This window comes from Aptenodytes patagonicus, chromosome 1, assembly GCF_965638725.1.
Source record: "Aptenodytes patagonicus chromosome 1, bAptPat1.pri.cur, whole genome shotgun sequence".
In the NCBI taxonomy this organism is placed as follows: Eukaryota; Metazoa; Chordata; class Aves; order Sphenisciformes; family Spheniscidae; genus Aptenodytes; species Aptenodytes patagonicus.
The window spans coordinates 207,907,860-207,923,682 of record NC_134949.1 but is presented as its reverse complement, the minus strand read 5'-3'; the positions used below and the strand labels follow the sequence as shown (position 1 = coordinate 207,923,682).

Sequence of the window (15,823 nt, the reverse complement as noted above, 5' to 3'; positions counted from 1 at the left end):
GTTTGTTGCTGTAACAAGGGTTCTTAGAACTTTGTCCCTAAAATTAATTTTAAAACGCTGCAGCAGAATGTGTTGTTAATAAAACCCTCTTGGGGAAAGAGAGTACTTTAGAAAATAGTATGAAGAAAGGGTGCCTTCTATTTAATGAATGATTGTGGACCAAGATAATGTCCCTTAAGAATAAGGTAGGGGCAGTTGCTGAAGTCTATAGGTTAAGGTTTTTGTTATCTGAGGTTATAGAATTCAAAATCATCTTTCTTACATTTGGTTGTTAATACTAGCTGTAGTAACACTCCAGGAATACACCGAGTTACTGCAATAAGACATTCAAAGTATTTTTATTTAGCTACAGTAAATGCTGTGTTTACTCTTTACTTAAAAGTAGTAGCACAAGTATTACCAAATACAGTAATATTTATGCAGGTGTTTACTATTCAGTAAGTAACAGTAAAGTACTGTTCTAGATGCTGGGAATAAAAAGCTTGAACGGTAACTCCCAAGTGCTGTGACAGTATTTGGGATAGCTGACACATACTATTGAAAATGTGTGTAAATGATTTTTACAATGGAAAGAAGTTCCTATTCAGGTTTTAATTCATGCTTAACTAATGTATCATTCTTGGCATTCTTCAGAAGCTCAACATTCCTAAGTTCTGGTGATAATTATTTAAAATGAAAGTTTAAATTCCAGAGAAAAGCCTAGAAATTACATTTTATTGGGGGATTTTTTTTCTCCCAGAATTGTATATTCTGCTCCAAACCAAGATACCAAGCATGTAATTTAACAGAAGCACGTGATCTTTCTAGATGTATTCCTGTTGGAGAAAAAGTTTTACTTAAGTTCTTGTATGCAAGTTACTCTGTAGCATGTTATGCTACAAAAGCTTGGGCAAAGATGACTTTGTTCCATAGTAGTCTGGTGTCCAAAAATACAGATGGAAGACTAGTGGAGTCTGGAACACAGGGACATGGATTTGTGTACTGCCAGAACTTAATGAAATATTATTTTCTAGGCTCATTGATTTCTACTGAGGAAGACTTGGAACTCTCATGACTTTGCCAGTTTGCACTTTAAGTGGTATTCATTGCGTTGAAAAGGTTATTGAGAAAAACAGGAACTCTTACGGGAATCAATGACATAGATGCAGATCCCAGATGTGGAGCCACTGTGTTTCAGTCTAACTGCAGTATAGTTCTCTGGCTGCAGAGAACTTTCCTAGGAAACTAGTATGGGGAACCCCAGCTCTAGGGTTTATCGCTGGGGCTGGACACACAAATTTTTACAGATGCTTGTTAAAGCTTTGTAACAAAACTAATGAAAATCTTTCACGATCTTATAATTTTGCAGAGTTTTATCTCAAACCTGAGTTTAGAAATTCCATGTTCTGTTTTTTTGGGTTTTTTTTAATTGCAGTTGGTAATTGCAGCTTTGCTTGTCTGAAGATAAAATTGCCAGTTTGCAAACCCAGTGCAAGTAAATTGAGGTCTGCAAAACTTGTCTCTAGATGTAGGATGGGACCATCCTGAAACTTGTTCGTGTTCTGAAGCTTTGTAACAATGGAGAATAGTACCATCAACCAGCATTTTACTTTAAACCTGAATTTCTAAAATATCATCTTTCTTCTGTTAATTGTCAGTTCAACAGAAAAATTATTTTATGATCATACATCTGTGAATATTATTATATATATATGTACATGTCTGTTCACTTATTTCTATGTGTTTTTTTTGTCTTGAAGATTCTTGGATATCCCAGTCAGCTTCCTTCCCTAGGAATCAGAAGCAACCAGGTGTGGATTCCTTGTCACCTGTAGCATCTCTTCCTAAACAGATTTTTCAGCCTTCTGCCCAGCAGCAGCCTTCTAAACAGGTTAAAGTCACATGTGCAAACTGCAAAAAGCCTTTACAAAAGGGACAGACTGCATATCAGCGAAAAGGATCAGCCCACCTTTTTTGTTCTACTACCTGCCTCTCATCATTCTCACACAAACCCACTCCAAAGAAACTTTGTGTTATGTGCAGAAAGTAAGGGATTTTTTTATTTTGTTTCATATTAGCAGCTAAATCCATTAATAGTTGAGATTCTCATGCATGTATGAGAATTGCCTCATTAATGATATAAAATCTGACTATACAAGTACTTTATATAGTGTCACTTTAATGTTGTTTGGAAATGTTGAATTCACTGTGTCCGCTATAAAAAGTCTACTAGCTTTTGAATTCGGAGTATGGCAGATTGTTTCTATGAAAGCCAATACACTAAAAATTACTGTTGGTTTCTTTTTAAGGACAAGGTGTCCAAGTTATAATATATCCTGTGACAAGATACATTCTTTATATCTGAAGTCCTTTATGAAAAAAAAAAAGTGGACCTTGTGTTGTATAGAAAGCATGCATTTTGATAGATGAAGATATAAAATCAAGAGGCTTTAAAAGGAGGAGAAACTGATACTTGCAAGAAGCTGGAAAAAATTGGGGAGCTCTTCCACTGTTGGCAGTGTGGGGAGAGGAGAAGCCTTAGGCTTTCCCCATAGTTAGGGGCAACTATGGCAACTTTTGAAGCTGAAGATGCCTTAAGTGGGCAGTACAGAGGGAGTGACAAGCATACCTAGAAGTGGCTTATTCTAAATTATCGATTAGGTTTGACTTATAATTTTTCATTATTTCCCAAACTTAAAATTGCCAGAGAAGTCTTCCATAATTGTACTATTGTAGTGTTAGGTGTACAAAACAGCTGTACTATCATTTTCTTTCAGTGTACTGATTACTGAGATACTTGCACTTTTTTCATATTTTTTCAGTAAAATCTCAATACAGTACACCCTGCAGTGACACTGGTTAAATGATGAATTCTTGCTGAACTAAAGAAGGCTTGCAGTAAAGACTGCCTTCGTTAATGAATGCTTTGGAGAGGGTGGTCTTTGCTCCATTGCAGATTTAAACTAGTGAAAAAGTTTTACTTCAGTATGCAGTGTGGTGGATTAATGGCTTGTATTCAGACGTAAGCTACTGATCTGAGTATGTCTTTTTTTTTTTTTCTTTTTCCTTGAGACTCAGTAAAAATAAACTATAGGAAGTATTGCTATCCTGTGTATTCATATCTTGGTACACTGAAAACCTAGCAGATCTAAGATATTTTAGCTTTTTTTAAATACATGTAAAAACTCAAATTCTCTCAATCCTTGCCTCTACAGAGGTAGTTAAAAGAGCACTCTGTACTCTTTCTGTTGGCTTGTACATGTTTATACACTATTTTTTTTAGAAGTAATCTGGTGACTACTATATTCAGCTAGCTGTATTATACATAAAGATGACTAGTCTAATCTTCTTGTCTGACTGAAATCTTGAAAATTCATGGCTAAATCTGTGCTCTCTTGCAACTTTAGAGATACTTATCTGTGTATTGTAAGAGGTTACGTGTAAAACTGCCCTAAATGAAAAGGCTTTATTTTTGAATGATGAGGAAAATACCTCATTTCTAGCTTTTGGGGTTACATAAAATAGTTTGTTTAGTGTATTTGATTTCTAGAGAACCTCTGTAAAGTCACCTTTGACAATTTTTGAGGTGATGTTGATCTTCTCTCTTCCGCTAGTATGCAGTTGCTTACTCAATCACAGTTAAACAGAAGGCAGTATATGCATGAAATTGTTCCTTTGCAGCATGGCTTCATTGTGAAGCCCAATCTTATCCAGCTGTTTTTTGCTTTATTGCCAATTTTTTGCTATCTGGTGGTAGCAAACCAGGTACTCTTTGCTCTGTACTTCCTTCTGTGTTCTTTTCCTACTAAAGCAGGCATAACATTGTCAGATTGCAGTTCAGTGAAAGGATAAGGGAACTCGAGGAAAATCCAGGAGGTCTTGAATGTAGGTTGGATAGATGATGATAATAGTTGATATGTCATAGGTCAGACTTTCAGAGGTAATGCTCAGATTTATCTTTAAATATCTAGATTACTTTAAGTGGAAAAAGTGAAGCCTACAATAACTTTTTAAAAAAATTGTATAACCCCATCTGAAAAGTCAGAATTTTTAAGTATTGTAAACCACTTTTCTAGCACTCTTCTGAACCTTTGTAACTACATAAACAGCATAGGAATTATAAGAAGGAAAGTGTAGGAAATGTCTCGCATTCTCCTTAGTGTTTATAATTTTTATTGACTTGTGTTACTCTTTTTGACTTCACACTTTTGTCCTTTGATACAAGTTAATATGTGCTTTGATACAAGTTAATAGTGTTTATAAGTCCTGGTGGAAACCAGCCAGAAACTGTAAGCTCCTCTGGGCAGGAGCTCTGGCTTTGTTTGCAGAGCAGAAGTGATAACACTCCCCAGCACAAATCCTTACTATCTTGCCAAAGGGCAAGCCAAAATCTGCTGATTTTCCTTTGATGGAAGAAGGCAGGCTTGCAAGTGTTACTATCCAGGGGCGGTAAAAGTTTTATTTTCAAGGGCGTCTGGAAAAATGCTGTATACTTTCCTAGACAATGTTTTCCTCTCATCCTGGTTTAAGGGCTCCTAGGTATGAGTGTCTGGGGCATGTCTTTTCCAACTGGTGATCCATTGTGATGTCAATAGAGATCCAGATGTGCCCAGTCAATTTTTTATTTTCTGCCCAATAGCATTTCCTGTATGTCAATAATAGGTTTTTTTTTTTACTTAGAGGGCAAAAGGGGAGGTTTTTATTTCTTCTCTTTACTGCTTCTAATTTATGGTATGTGATAGTTTGGGATTAAGAGTTGAAACTACTTCAGAAATGACCTTAGAAGTTTGGGAGACCTGATTACAAAGGTGCACTGACAAGCATGGTGTTAGCAACTTTGCTAAATTTGCAGCATGTGTAGCACACAATTGAAGATCAAGGAAGTCTAGAATTAACTTCAGTGAAAAATATTGTAAGTCAGTTTGGTTAGAAGAAGTTTTTTTCTATTTCAAATGAATTTTGTTGATGGTTGCTTGTCTGGTTTAACGCATTAAATTGGTGCTGTTTCATGGGCAACTGCATGAACTGTTCAGGTGCTTTGGAACTTCAATGATGGAATTAACTTTTTTAAAAATTTTAAATTACAAAACTTCTAGGCAAGCATGTGGTAGAGTTTTAAGCTTTTTGGTTATATTTATGAGAAAACCTTCTCTCTTCCCCTCATCCTATCCTGAGATTAATACTGGAAATTGAGTTATATACAAATAAAGACCATTTCTTTCCTTTTACTATGAATCTGAATTTTTCATATGAAACTTAAATACAGCTTTTTTGTAAAAGTTGCAAAAGGGCTAGTTTATTTGCTGTGTTAATTTTTTGTATAAAATTGAGTTTGCCATAGCTGGTACCTAATGGTGCATTAACATCACTTGGTTCTAGAATAATGTAATGGGGGAAAAAAATCAATCCATTAAAAAAAAAAAGTTTTTACACAGGAAATATTGTGCTTGCAGTAGTTGTAAAAATATTATTAAACTTAGTGTTTGACATGTGACTAACAACTGTACACCCACAAAACTGGTTTGAAATGTAAGCATTAAAAGGAAGGATGAATCTTATAAGATGTAAGGTGTTCCTGTTTAAATACATATATGTATTTATACACAAGCACACTAGAGGGCTTTTTTGTCTTTCAGAGATATAACAACAATGAAAGGTACCATTGTTGCTCAAGTTGATTCAAGTGAGTCTTTCCAGGAGTTTTGCAGTACATCATGTTTATCCTTCTATGAAGATAAACAGAATCCCTCGAAAGGAGTTTTGAATAAATCAAGATGCACTATCTGTGGTAAACTAACTGAGGTCTGGTTGACTTTTTTTTCTCTTACCTTTCTCAGTAATGGAAGTATTAATAACTTATATTCTGAAATACGAGAACTTAAAATAAGGAAATTTAAAATATGATTCAGTATTTTCATATGCAGTGATATATTAAGATACACAGGCTTAATATTCATGAAGAGCAACTGAAGAAAGAATTCAAAGAGGTTAATATTTGATTTTTGTTTCAGAAACTTGAAGTGCCTTTTGCTGATATGTTGTAGCTACTGTCAACAATTTTATTAGGCATAGCATCTTGTAATTATAACCCAGATCTCCCACGTAGAAGAATTGCTGTTGAAAAAAGTCAAGACTTACTGTATTATTTACTTTATTTTTACTGTATTTTTTACTTTATTTTTACTGTATATTTTGAAAGATTATGCAAATTTTTTTAGAGATATGTAGAATAAACATAACTTTAAATTCTTATTAATGTATTAATTTACTCTTGATGCCATTACTGGGCCCACCATAGTTCAGGCTACAACTTCACACAGCATATGTGTCTGGCCAGTCTTTATATGCCATGTTGTTAGCCTGCAAACTGAGTATTATATAAAATTTCATAAATTGACCTTCTGCTCTAATATGCAATTATTACATCCTTCCCTGTGATCTTTGCTTCTAGGCTACAAGAACAAATGGATCCAAGACTTTTTCTAGAACTTTGGAGACAACAGAAACACCAATTTCTGTTTCTATATTCCATGGTCAATTCAAGCATCTCTGTTCTTAAATAGTGAGCTAGTATAATCTGGTTTTAGTTATTGTACTTGAATGTAAGACTTTTGGCTTGTCTAGTAGTTTCAGGCAACTTTATGCTTGTGTGGTGATAGAATATGTTTTTTATTTTTATTTTTTAGATTCGCCATGAAGTTAGCTTTAAAAATATGACTCATAAGCTGTGCAGTGACCATTGCTTCAATAGATACAGGATGGCAAATGGTTTAATAATGAATTGCTGTGAGCATTGCGGGGAGTATTTGCCCAGTAAAGGAGCTGGAAACAATATTCTTACTATTGATGGTCAGCAGAAAAGATTCTGTTGTCAGAACTGCGTTGGTGAATACAAGCAGGTAATTACTTCTTTACCTATAAATTAAAATTAAATAAACATTAATACTCCTTAAATTTATCCTGTTGTTCATAACATGGTTTTAATTCTCATTAGAAGTCTTAAGTAACAAAGACTTCTAAAAATGAAATTAATTCCAGTGAGGGCAGACTAGCCAGAATGGACCTTTTACTACTGGCTTTTTTTCATGTTGCTGTAATAGCAATACCTATTTGTTATTAATGAAAACAACTTTAAAATTAAACTTTCTGTCCATAATTTGTTTTCTCTCTAATGGCTGTATCACTTACGAGTATATTAATAGCAAGCCTGACCCACAAGCTTACTGGTCCTTAAGTGATCTTTTTTAGATTGAAAAGCTCGCTTGTATGCAATCGAAACATTAAAAAATGTGCAGAGCATACAGATGGGACATTGCTGTGAGAGTGCTCTAACTGATTACACATTGGCTGTGTACCTGTACTATGTCTAATCTCCTTCACTGTACAGCACAGGATCTCGAAATTTATTGTTACTTTCATCCTTCAACATGTTAAATGTTGTGCTTTTATTTTCTTTACTTGGTTTGTTTTTTATTTATTCTTAAGACTGTTAAGACAGTAATAATTGTTGTGGTTAAAAATAATCCAAATCAAGAAATCTGATGTTGATGTCTTTTACATACTGCAGAGCCAGCTTAGCCCTGAAACATTGCTAATACTGGCTGGAAGGTTTAAATGTTAATCACAGTATTTACGGTATAATAGGATAGCTCTGAAATATTAAATATTTTGGGGGAGGATGTGCAATTTTGGGAATTTTTTTCTTTGGGTTTTTTGCTTGGTACATTCTGCTCTGAGTTTGTAGGGATAGTGTTATGAAATATGAAAGTACTATTTTACTAGCAAGAAATTTCTTTATCTGCTTTTGAAGTTCACACTTGAATATGTGAGTGGCCCCAGTGCTACACATTGCTTTGGGTTCTTTCTTCATCTCTTTCCATTTTTAAGAAACCAATGATCCAAGAGAAAAGGGAGTGCAGTGCTGAATGTTTTCAAGTTCTTTAATGTTGCATCATGTATGTTTGTATTTTCTCTTTGGACATTCAGTTTTGATACTTTTGGGGATGGCTGTTCTTGTGTATATGCAATGTGCAAACAGCAAATCTGGAAAGTGCATATGTAAACAGCGTAACTGAAAACATAACATAAGCGTTATTCTTTTGTCACAGCTATACCAAAAGGGACAGGATAGGTTTCCAAGATACTAAAAACATAGTCATGCCCAGAAGCCATGGAAAGACTTGAAGAAACGTTGAATACTCTCTCTCGAAGAAACAAAAAGGCATGAGATTAACTTTGAACTTGAGACATTCCCACACAACCAGTATAACATGCACTGCACATGGAATTATGAAATGAACGTGGAATTTTGAGAGGTCGCATGATAAATCTGTACTTAACTCTCATTACAGTCTGTACTCTTATTTGTTCAGATATTTTTGTATTTTGTGTTTAGATATGTATTTGAGAATGAGAAGGATATGGGTAGCAAGTTGTATGTTCTGGTTTGATTTGGGGCAGAGGAGCAGTTTGCAGTACCTGGAATCTTCACAAGTAGCATTGAGTATTGTGCATTATTGTGAGGATCCTTAAGAGAACCTTTAAAATTGAGACACATTGTTTTGGTGTATTCAGTTCTGACAGCAGACTTTATTTAAGCACGTTCTTAAATTTTTGTGGAAATACTTGGTACTGGGGAACTGTAATAGGCTGTGAGAAGCTTAATTCTAGTGCTCATGTGCATCTGGTTTGGAGTGGTGATGAAGTGTAATTCTTAACTGGTAGGTTTCAAATGTTCCTGGAGTTTGGGGGTTTTGGGGTATTTTTGATATTAAGAGAAATTCAAGCTATAAAATTAGGAGTGTGGTAGTGTATGTTGTTATAGGTGCCAAAGTTGCTTAGGACACAATTATTTGAGAATATTTAGTTGTCTAGCAGGATTTATTTAGGTTTGAACTTCCATTTACATTAAGGTTTTTTGAACTGAATGTATTCAAGGAATTCTGTTTTTATAAAAGGAATTTAGACTTTGGAAAATGTCACTGACAACTCATTGGACCACAATTGGTAAATTTTAGGTTGCTTTATTCAGTCGTAACAATGTTTTCTTGGAAATTTTTTATTAGATCTTGCTTTTAAAGGAGAAGTGGTGAAGGAGAGAATATGGGAGAGTTGCTATTACATACTGAAATAAAAATGGTATCAATAATATAGGAAAAGTTGATGTATCATTTGATTGCAGCATTGTGTTGTACAACTGATTATCATGTGTCACATAATGGTTTTAGCAAATGTTTTCTTACAAACAGTTGTAAAATACATAGGTCTTATTAGTATGAGTTTTGTATTAAGCAGTTTATATTGTAAATGTCATACACCTATCAATATGCTATACATTTGTAGTAGTAATAAATGAAAACTGATTCTTATTACTTGTACCTATCTATATACTTCATCCCTATTTTTTTGAATAAATATTACACTGATTTGAACAATTAATTTTCAGTAACTTATCATGGACATTTTTTCTTCCTGGAATGAAAAAAATTAAAATTGTGGGTAACAAAAATTACTGTGGCTTTTGGAATGGCCACCTGAGTGCAAATAATCCATCGGCTACAAAGGGTTTCTTTCCTCTGCTTTAGACCATTGGTGGGAGCAAGAAACAGTGTTATTCCTGGGATGGGGAGTAGTTTTTTTCTGAAGTGCCTAAGTCACCTTTCAAGGTGATGGATGCACTTAGCTTTCTATGTACCAGTTTTGGAACCCGCTTTAAAATGGAGACACAAATACTCATGAATATTGCATCCTGTGTTCTGTTTTTCTGAGAGGTGATGGCTGTTTTTTCTTACCTAAATCTGAAGTAATTACAGAGCTTAGGTTTCTTTCATATTAAAAAAGCTATGAAAAATAAATAGATTAATAAATTGTGTAAGAATTAAAAAAAAAAAAAATATAAATGGACATAGCCTAACTAATGCTCACTGTGGTTATGTGCAGGAGCATGTTAATTTCCTGATGGCACAACAGCCGTTCATGAAGACAGCTAAGTGCACGTCAAGCTTTTTTAAAAAAGAGAAAACAACAATAAAATCCTTCCTCCAAAAAAATCACTGTGACAATTCAGATAAAATGTCAAAACAAAACCCTTATTGGAAGTGGTTATTTTTTTTTTAAACCTGAAGACGACAACTACTTCTAGATTGTAAATTCTTTATCTGTTGCACTGAGGTTCATACTCTTCACATGTAGAGGGGCAAGAGGGACTTAATGATGCTAAACGAAATGAATAAAACAAAAAAACAATGGTAGCAGAGAATGAGACATCTGACAAGGAGGTGGCTAAATTGTAATTGTGCAAATGCTGAAATATTTTATTTGAGTAGGCATTTCATATAATTAAAATGAGAACTTAACCATTTAAAAAAATACTTTTAGTGATTCATTTAAAAATTAGTATCTATGCAACAAATTGAAACAGACCCCAAATATACCTGCCATGAAGACATATTAACCAAAAGCACATACATGTGTTGTTTCAATGTTTCTGATACTATTACATATTTTCTGTCTCTACTTAGTCAACTTCCTTTTCAAGGCAGTTGCAGTGTTGTTTGTGTCCTGGTTTGCTGGATTTGGGTACAGCTTGACAACCTTGTTCTAAGGAACAAGTGAATTCTGTGACTTGGCTTGTGCAACCAACCATACCTTTTAATTTTTAGCTGTTCAACTAAGATAAAGTGGAGTCTGTGTCTACTTTTAAAAATACAGTCTTTAACTGCTTTGCTTAGTGGCCTGATCAGTCCACAGTGCTCTTGATTCTGCCGTGAAAGCATTTAATGCTTTACTCTAGTTCAAAATGTTCCTTTACTTTTTTTTTTGCTTTGTTTCCTTAGCTAAAATCCTTCTTGTTAGAATATGACCTGGAATTCACTTGCTTTGGGTGCTTCTTAAAAGTTACGGTCTTCATGTGCTGTCAGAAAAGGGGGGAAGGAGCTCTGGCTATTTCTTCATAGGCTTCTTAATAGCTCTGGAATGAAGTGAGTACTGGGTGAATGCAAGCCAAAGAGTATTTTCCTAGTTGGAGAGGATGCTTGCAGTATCTTTTAATCTAGTGAAAATTTTCCTTGGTATTTATACTGAATAAAAGTGCATTTGATTGACTTCCTTAATTAGATGAAGACTTATTACTGAACGTGTTTCAAGACTAACCAGGCTATGCCATCCCTTTAAGCCATTCACTTACAAACAATAGCAAATACCCAACCTAGGCAGTTGTGCTTCCTTGTTTCGAATTCTGGTCCTTGCCAAACTGCTTTTGTGAAACTCTTAAAACTCATTTCATGTGCTTTATCTGTGTGCAGGGGTTTAGGAGCCTTCACTGTATACAATAATATGCATATCAGTTCTGCAACTTATGATTCATTGCTTATGTAGAGTTTGTATTTAGTCTCACAAAATGTATTGTTATCTACTGGTGTAAATCTCACTGAATGCTATGCTAGAATGTCTTGTCACATAGTACTTCAGTGGAAGCATCTAGGGTTTTCAACTTTGTCTTGTCCCATGCAGTGTCTGTTCTTTTTCTGTGCTTCTTTGCTGTTAAGACAGATCTTTCCTTTTTATTTCAATAGTACAATTAACTATAAAATCTGCTGCTTCCTGCTGTTGTTACTGCTTTGTAAACTCATGTTTCCAAGTGTCTGCTTCAAGAGTAAATACTGTTGACAAAACCAGTAATTGTGAGAGTTGAACAGCTCCTTTACGTTGAAGTATTAGAAATACTGACTTTTCAATTTTTTATTTAAATTTCTGGTCACTTTTAAAGAGAAGTTCTGTGGTTTCAGCCAGTTCAAACTGTGGTTTAATAGTGGAATCTCTTCCTCATATGGTAAACTACTTAATACCAAACTAAGTATTACCTGAAGTGAGAAAGAAGTAATCTCTGATAATAGTGAAGTCTGATACTATGTACACTTCTTCAAAAAGCTAGATACTTTTTACCCCATCTACCATAGTTGATGGGGTAATGACAGAAATCTTCATCAACCAAGCAATATTCAATTCCCCTTCCTTCCTGCTTAGTGGTGTGGGGTTTTTTTTGAGGCCTCTTGGTATTTATACCTCCAGTTCCTTGCGCCTCTGATGCAAACCAAGTCCTTCTAGAAACTACCTGTTCTTCTACCTTTTCTTCTACCTTTTATTTACTCCTGTTTCTGGAACCATTTATTTTGCCATTTCTGCTTTAAATGTCTGTCTTCGGCTGTAGAATTTGCTGCTCTTCAATAAAAACTATATAATCGGCTTCCTTAGGCACCTGAATATCATTCATAGTAAGTGTTCAGGATGTTGTTTTGTTGATATTTTAGAAGATAAAGTGAGATAGGTACATCAGAGATGTTAAAGCAGCTTTGTAGTTTTGAAGAAAAGTACTGATGGCAGTCAAAATTGTGAGGTGTAATCTGTGTGGGAGCACAGGAAATTCTTAGGAAGAGGAAGCAAGGAGGTGATATGACTAAGTATCAGAGTTAGGATGGATATAACCACATCCGTGCATTGTTGTACCTGGAATAATTGGACAGGATTGAGGGGAAGAGGGAGAAAAGGCAAACCAAACAGCTGAAATACGAAACATTGAGTTAGTGTAAAAGTAACTTGCTTTTTGAGGCAGGGGAAGATGGGATTTTCAGCTCTGCTTTTCTTGAAGGCATGAAGGCAAGTGTCTTGAGAGCAGGAACAAAACTGGCAAAAAGAGGGAGCACTGGCAGTTGGAGATGCCAAAGGAAAGTTACGGGACAAGTTATTGATTTGGCTGTTTGCAAAGTTCAGCTGATGGAACGTAAACACAAATCACTTGGTGTTCAAGGGCCACAAAAGCAATTACTTCAGCTTTTGCTCTTAAGACTTGGGCAAATGCTTTTGAGGTGTTACTAATCTTAATCTCTTTTGTTGGAGCGGGGAAGAGTTTATAGTTGTTATTCTTGGGGGAGAGATTATTTGGGTGCAGTGTTTCAAAAGACTGTATAAATAATATGGTTTCTTCTTTCTTTGCTGTTACAGATTCTGCTGACATCTGGTTCTTTTCTTAGACGTGCATGTTGCTTCTGGATCCATCCAGACCATGCTTCTTTCAAATAAATCTGAAGTAGTTTAGCTGCTATTTTCTTGATTGCCTTACTAATGGATCTCTGTTATCATAGAATTCCATGTAGTGAATATCTCTGCTTTTCTACTTACAGAAAATTTCTATCTTCTTACCCCTTTACCTTTCTATTTGAACACAGGTTGACTGTGTTTCTGTCCCAGAATATTCTTTTCTGGAAGCTTTCCCGGTATTTATCTTGTTTCTAATCCGAAACTGTTACTCTGTAAAGCTACCAGAGAGAAGTTTGCCTAGATTGAGAAGTATGTACCCATCTATTTTACCACAGACCATATGAGTTTAACTGCAAAGCATTTCCTTCAACTGGAGGCAAATCTTTGGGCTGCTACATAGCATTGTAGCAATTGGCTGGTATTCTGGTGTTCTGGATCAACTGGTACTTGCATGTGAGAAGTTTAGCAAGAATGCTCTCTTATACTGCAGGCATGTTCTTCATCCTGCTCTCTGTCCTTCTGAAGGCACGTGAAGCAGATCATGCTGCTTTTTTCAGTCAAGCATAAAAGTCTGTAGCACAGATGCCTAGATGCAAGGCACTAATAGCTTTATTGAAATACTCTTGTAGCCAGAAAGTTACAAGAACAGAGATTTTCATTAGTTTCAGTTGCAAACAGAAGTGATGCTTATTTCTGAAATACCATGAAATTACAGTATTTGTCTGATACTTATTCTGGGGCTTGATCTTTCTTCTTAGTAGGATGTATGCAAGAAGAGCTCTAGACTTCAGCTTTCATGATCCTTTCAGTAAGATGTAAAGGAAGATCGATTCCTTCTAAAATGATTGCTGATAATGGCAAGAATAAAAATTCCTCTTTTACTTCCAGGAATTTGGATTTCTGTTGCAACAAGACTTGTATTTCTGGAATATATCCCATTCATCTGTTTTGTCTTGCGTCTTGATAGCCACTTTTGTAGTTGCCAATTTGAGTTCAACGCTGTCCTAGTGGACGGAATGAAGATTTGAGATGTATATAGACCTAGTAACTCGTAAGAATTTTCAAATCGCATGAAGTGTTTTATAATACATCTTTTCTCAGTTATCTATCATGAGATACCTATCATGAAGTAGACCTGATTTCTAGGATTAAGTCTCTAATAGGGTATACAAACAAGTCATGAAAGAATGAGTACGTTTAGAATCAAATACAGTAAGAACAGAAGAATATTCATGCTTCTGCATTTACCTTAGACTTTATACTTTGGAAGAGGTCAAATATGCAATGGGATCTAGCTAAAATGAGATCTCAATGAAGAATCTAGGTGGAGTAGTGAGGGAGAGGTGTAGTCAGACTACTTTGCATCAAGCTTCCCCTCAGAGGGCACTGGGCTGTTATTCTCTAGAAATTTTGCCTCTGGATTAACTCAATTTTTTTTGTACCTAGTAATCTAATTGATACAATTTTCTTTACTAATTTGATAAGTGTTTTTGCTTAAAATTCTCCTTAAAATAGTAGTCCTTAAACTTGCATATATTTTATAGAACACTGTAGATTTGAATTTGCCAGAAGTGGTGCATGGAAGGAAAATGCTTGATACTTCCTGTTGCGGTTTGGTTCTGAGTTAATTCCATCTTTGAAGGAAACTTGAAACTGAAACTAGTTTGAATCTGCAGGTTTTTTGTCTATAATCACTTTTATCTACCATTGAAGTATCATGGGGAGTGCAAGATTAAGCCAGTACTTCATCTGGAATGGAAGATAACTGCCAAGAAAGCAGCTTTGGAGAGAAAGACTTGGGTGTGCTGTTGGACAACAAGTTGAACAGGAGTTAGCAGTGTGCCCTTGCAGCAAAGATGGCCAACTGTATCCTGGGTTGTATCACAGAATGCTTGAGGTTGGAAGGGACCTTTGAAGGTCATCTTGTCCATGCCCCTGCTCAAGCAGGGTCACCTGGAGCTGGTCATCCAGGACCGTGTCCATTTGAGTTTTGAATATCTCCGCGGATGGGGACTCCACAGCCTCTCTGGGCAACCTATTGCTACATTAGCAAGAGTGTAGCCAGCAGGTCAAGGGAAGTGATTTCTGTGCCCCATGCCCCGCCGCGCCCCCCCCCCCCCCCCCCCCCCCCCCCCCCATCTGCACTTCTGAGACTTCATCTGGAGGAGCACTGTGTCCAGTTTTGGATTCCACAGGATGAAAGGCATTGACATACTGATGCAAGTTCAGTGGAGAGCTACCAAGATGTTTAGAGGGCTGGAGCACATGACATAGGACAGGCTTGGGAGACCTTAGTTTATTCAACTTTGAGAGGGCTAAAGAGGGATCAGTTATCTAGTGGGAGGGTATAGAGAGGACAAAGTTGGACTTTTCTAAGAAAAAAGTGCACAGTGGAAGGACAAGAGGCAACAGATGCAACTTGAAAACAAGGGGAAACTTGATTTAGATAGAAGGAAAAGCTTTTTTTCTGTGAGGGTGGTAAAATCCTCCAGAGAGGTTTTAGAATGCTCATCCTTGGAGATGCTCAGATTTGACTGGACAAGATCCTGAGCAACCAGCTCTGGACCTGCTTTGAGCAGGAGATTGTACTTGACCCCTGGAAGTCTCCTTCAGTCTACATGATTCTGTGATTCTGTACTTCTGAAACAAAGAATGAAGCAGTGATAATTAAAATAGAGAGTCAGGAAGTTTTGTAGTTTTTTTTTTTTTTTTTTGTTCCCTCTTTACTTAGTCAGTAATGGAGATTTTGGTATTCTTTGTTCTGTTTTTCTCTCTACCAGTGAAGTTCTTTCTTTCGTCTCCTGACCAT

The 15,823-nt window shown here is 35.8% G+C and overlaps 1 protein-coding gene across 11 annotated transcripts in view; it reads left to right on the top strand.

Moving 5' to 3' along the window:
- ZMYM2 (zinc finger MYM-type containing 2) overlaps window positions 1–15,823 on the top strand; it is a 95,773-nt gene that overhangs the window by 29,539 nt on the left and 50,411 nt on the right. For all 11 annotated transcript variants that reach the window (XM_076328137.1, XM_076328138.1, XM_076328141.1 and 8 more), the window contains 3 exons: window positions 1,740–2,025; window positions 5,616–5,781; window positions 6,666–6,878. In XM_076328137.1, the coding sequence (XP_076184252.1) occupies window positions 1,740–2,025; window positions 5,616–5,781; window positions 6,666–6,878 (665 nt within the window). The remainder of the gene's footprint in view (window positions 1–1,739; window positions 2,026–5,615; window positions 5,782–6,665; window positions 6,879–15,823) is intronic.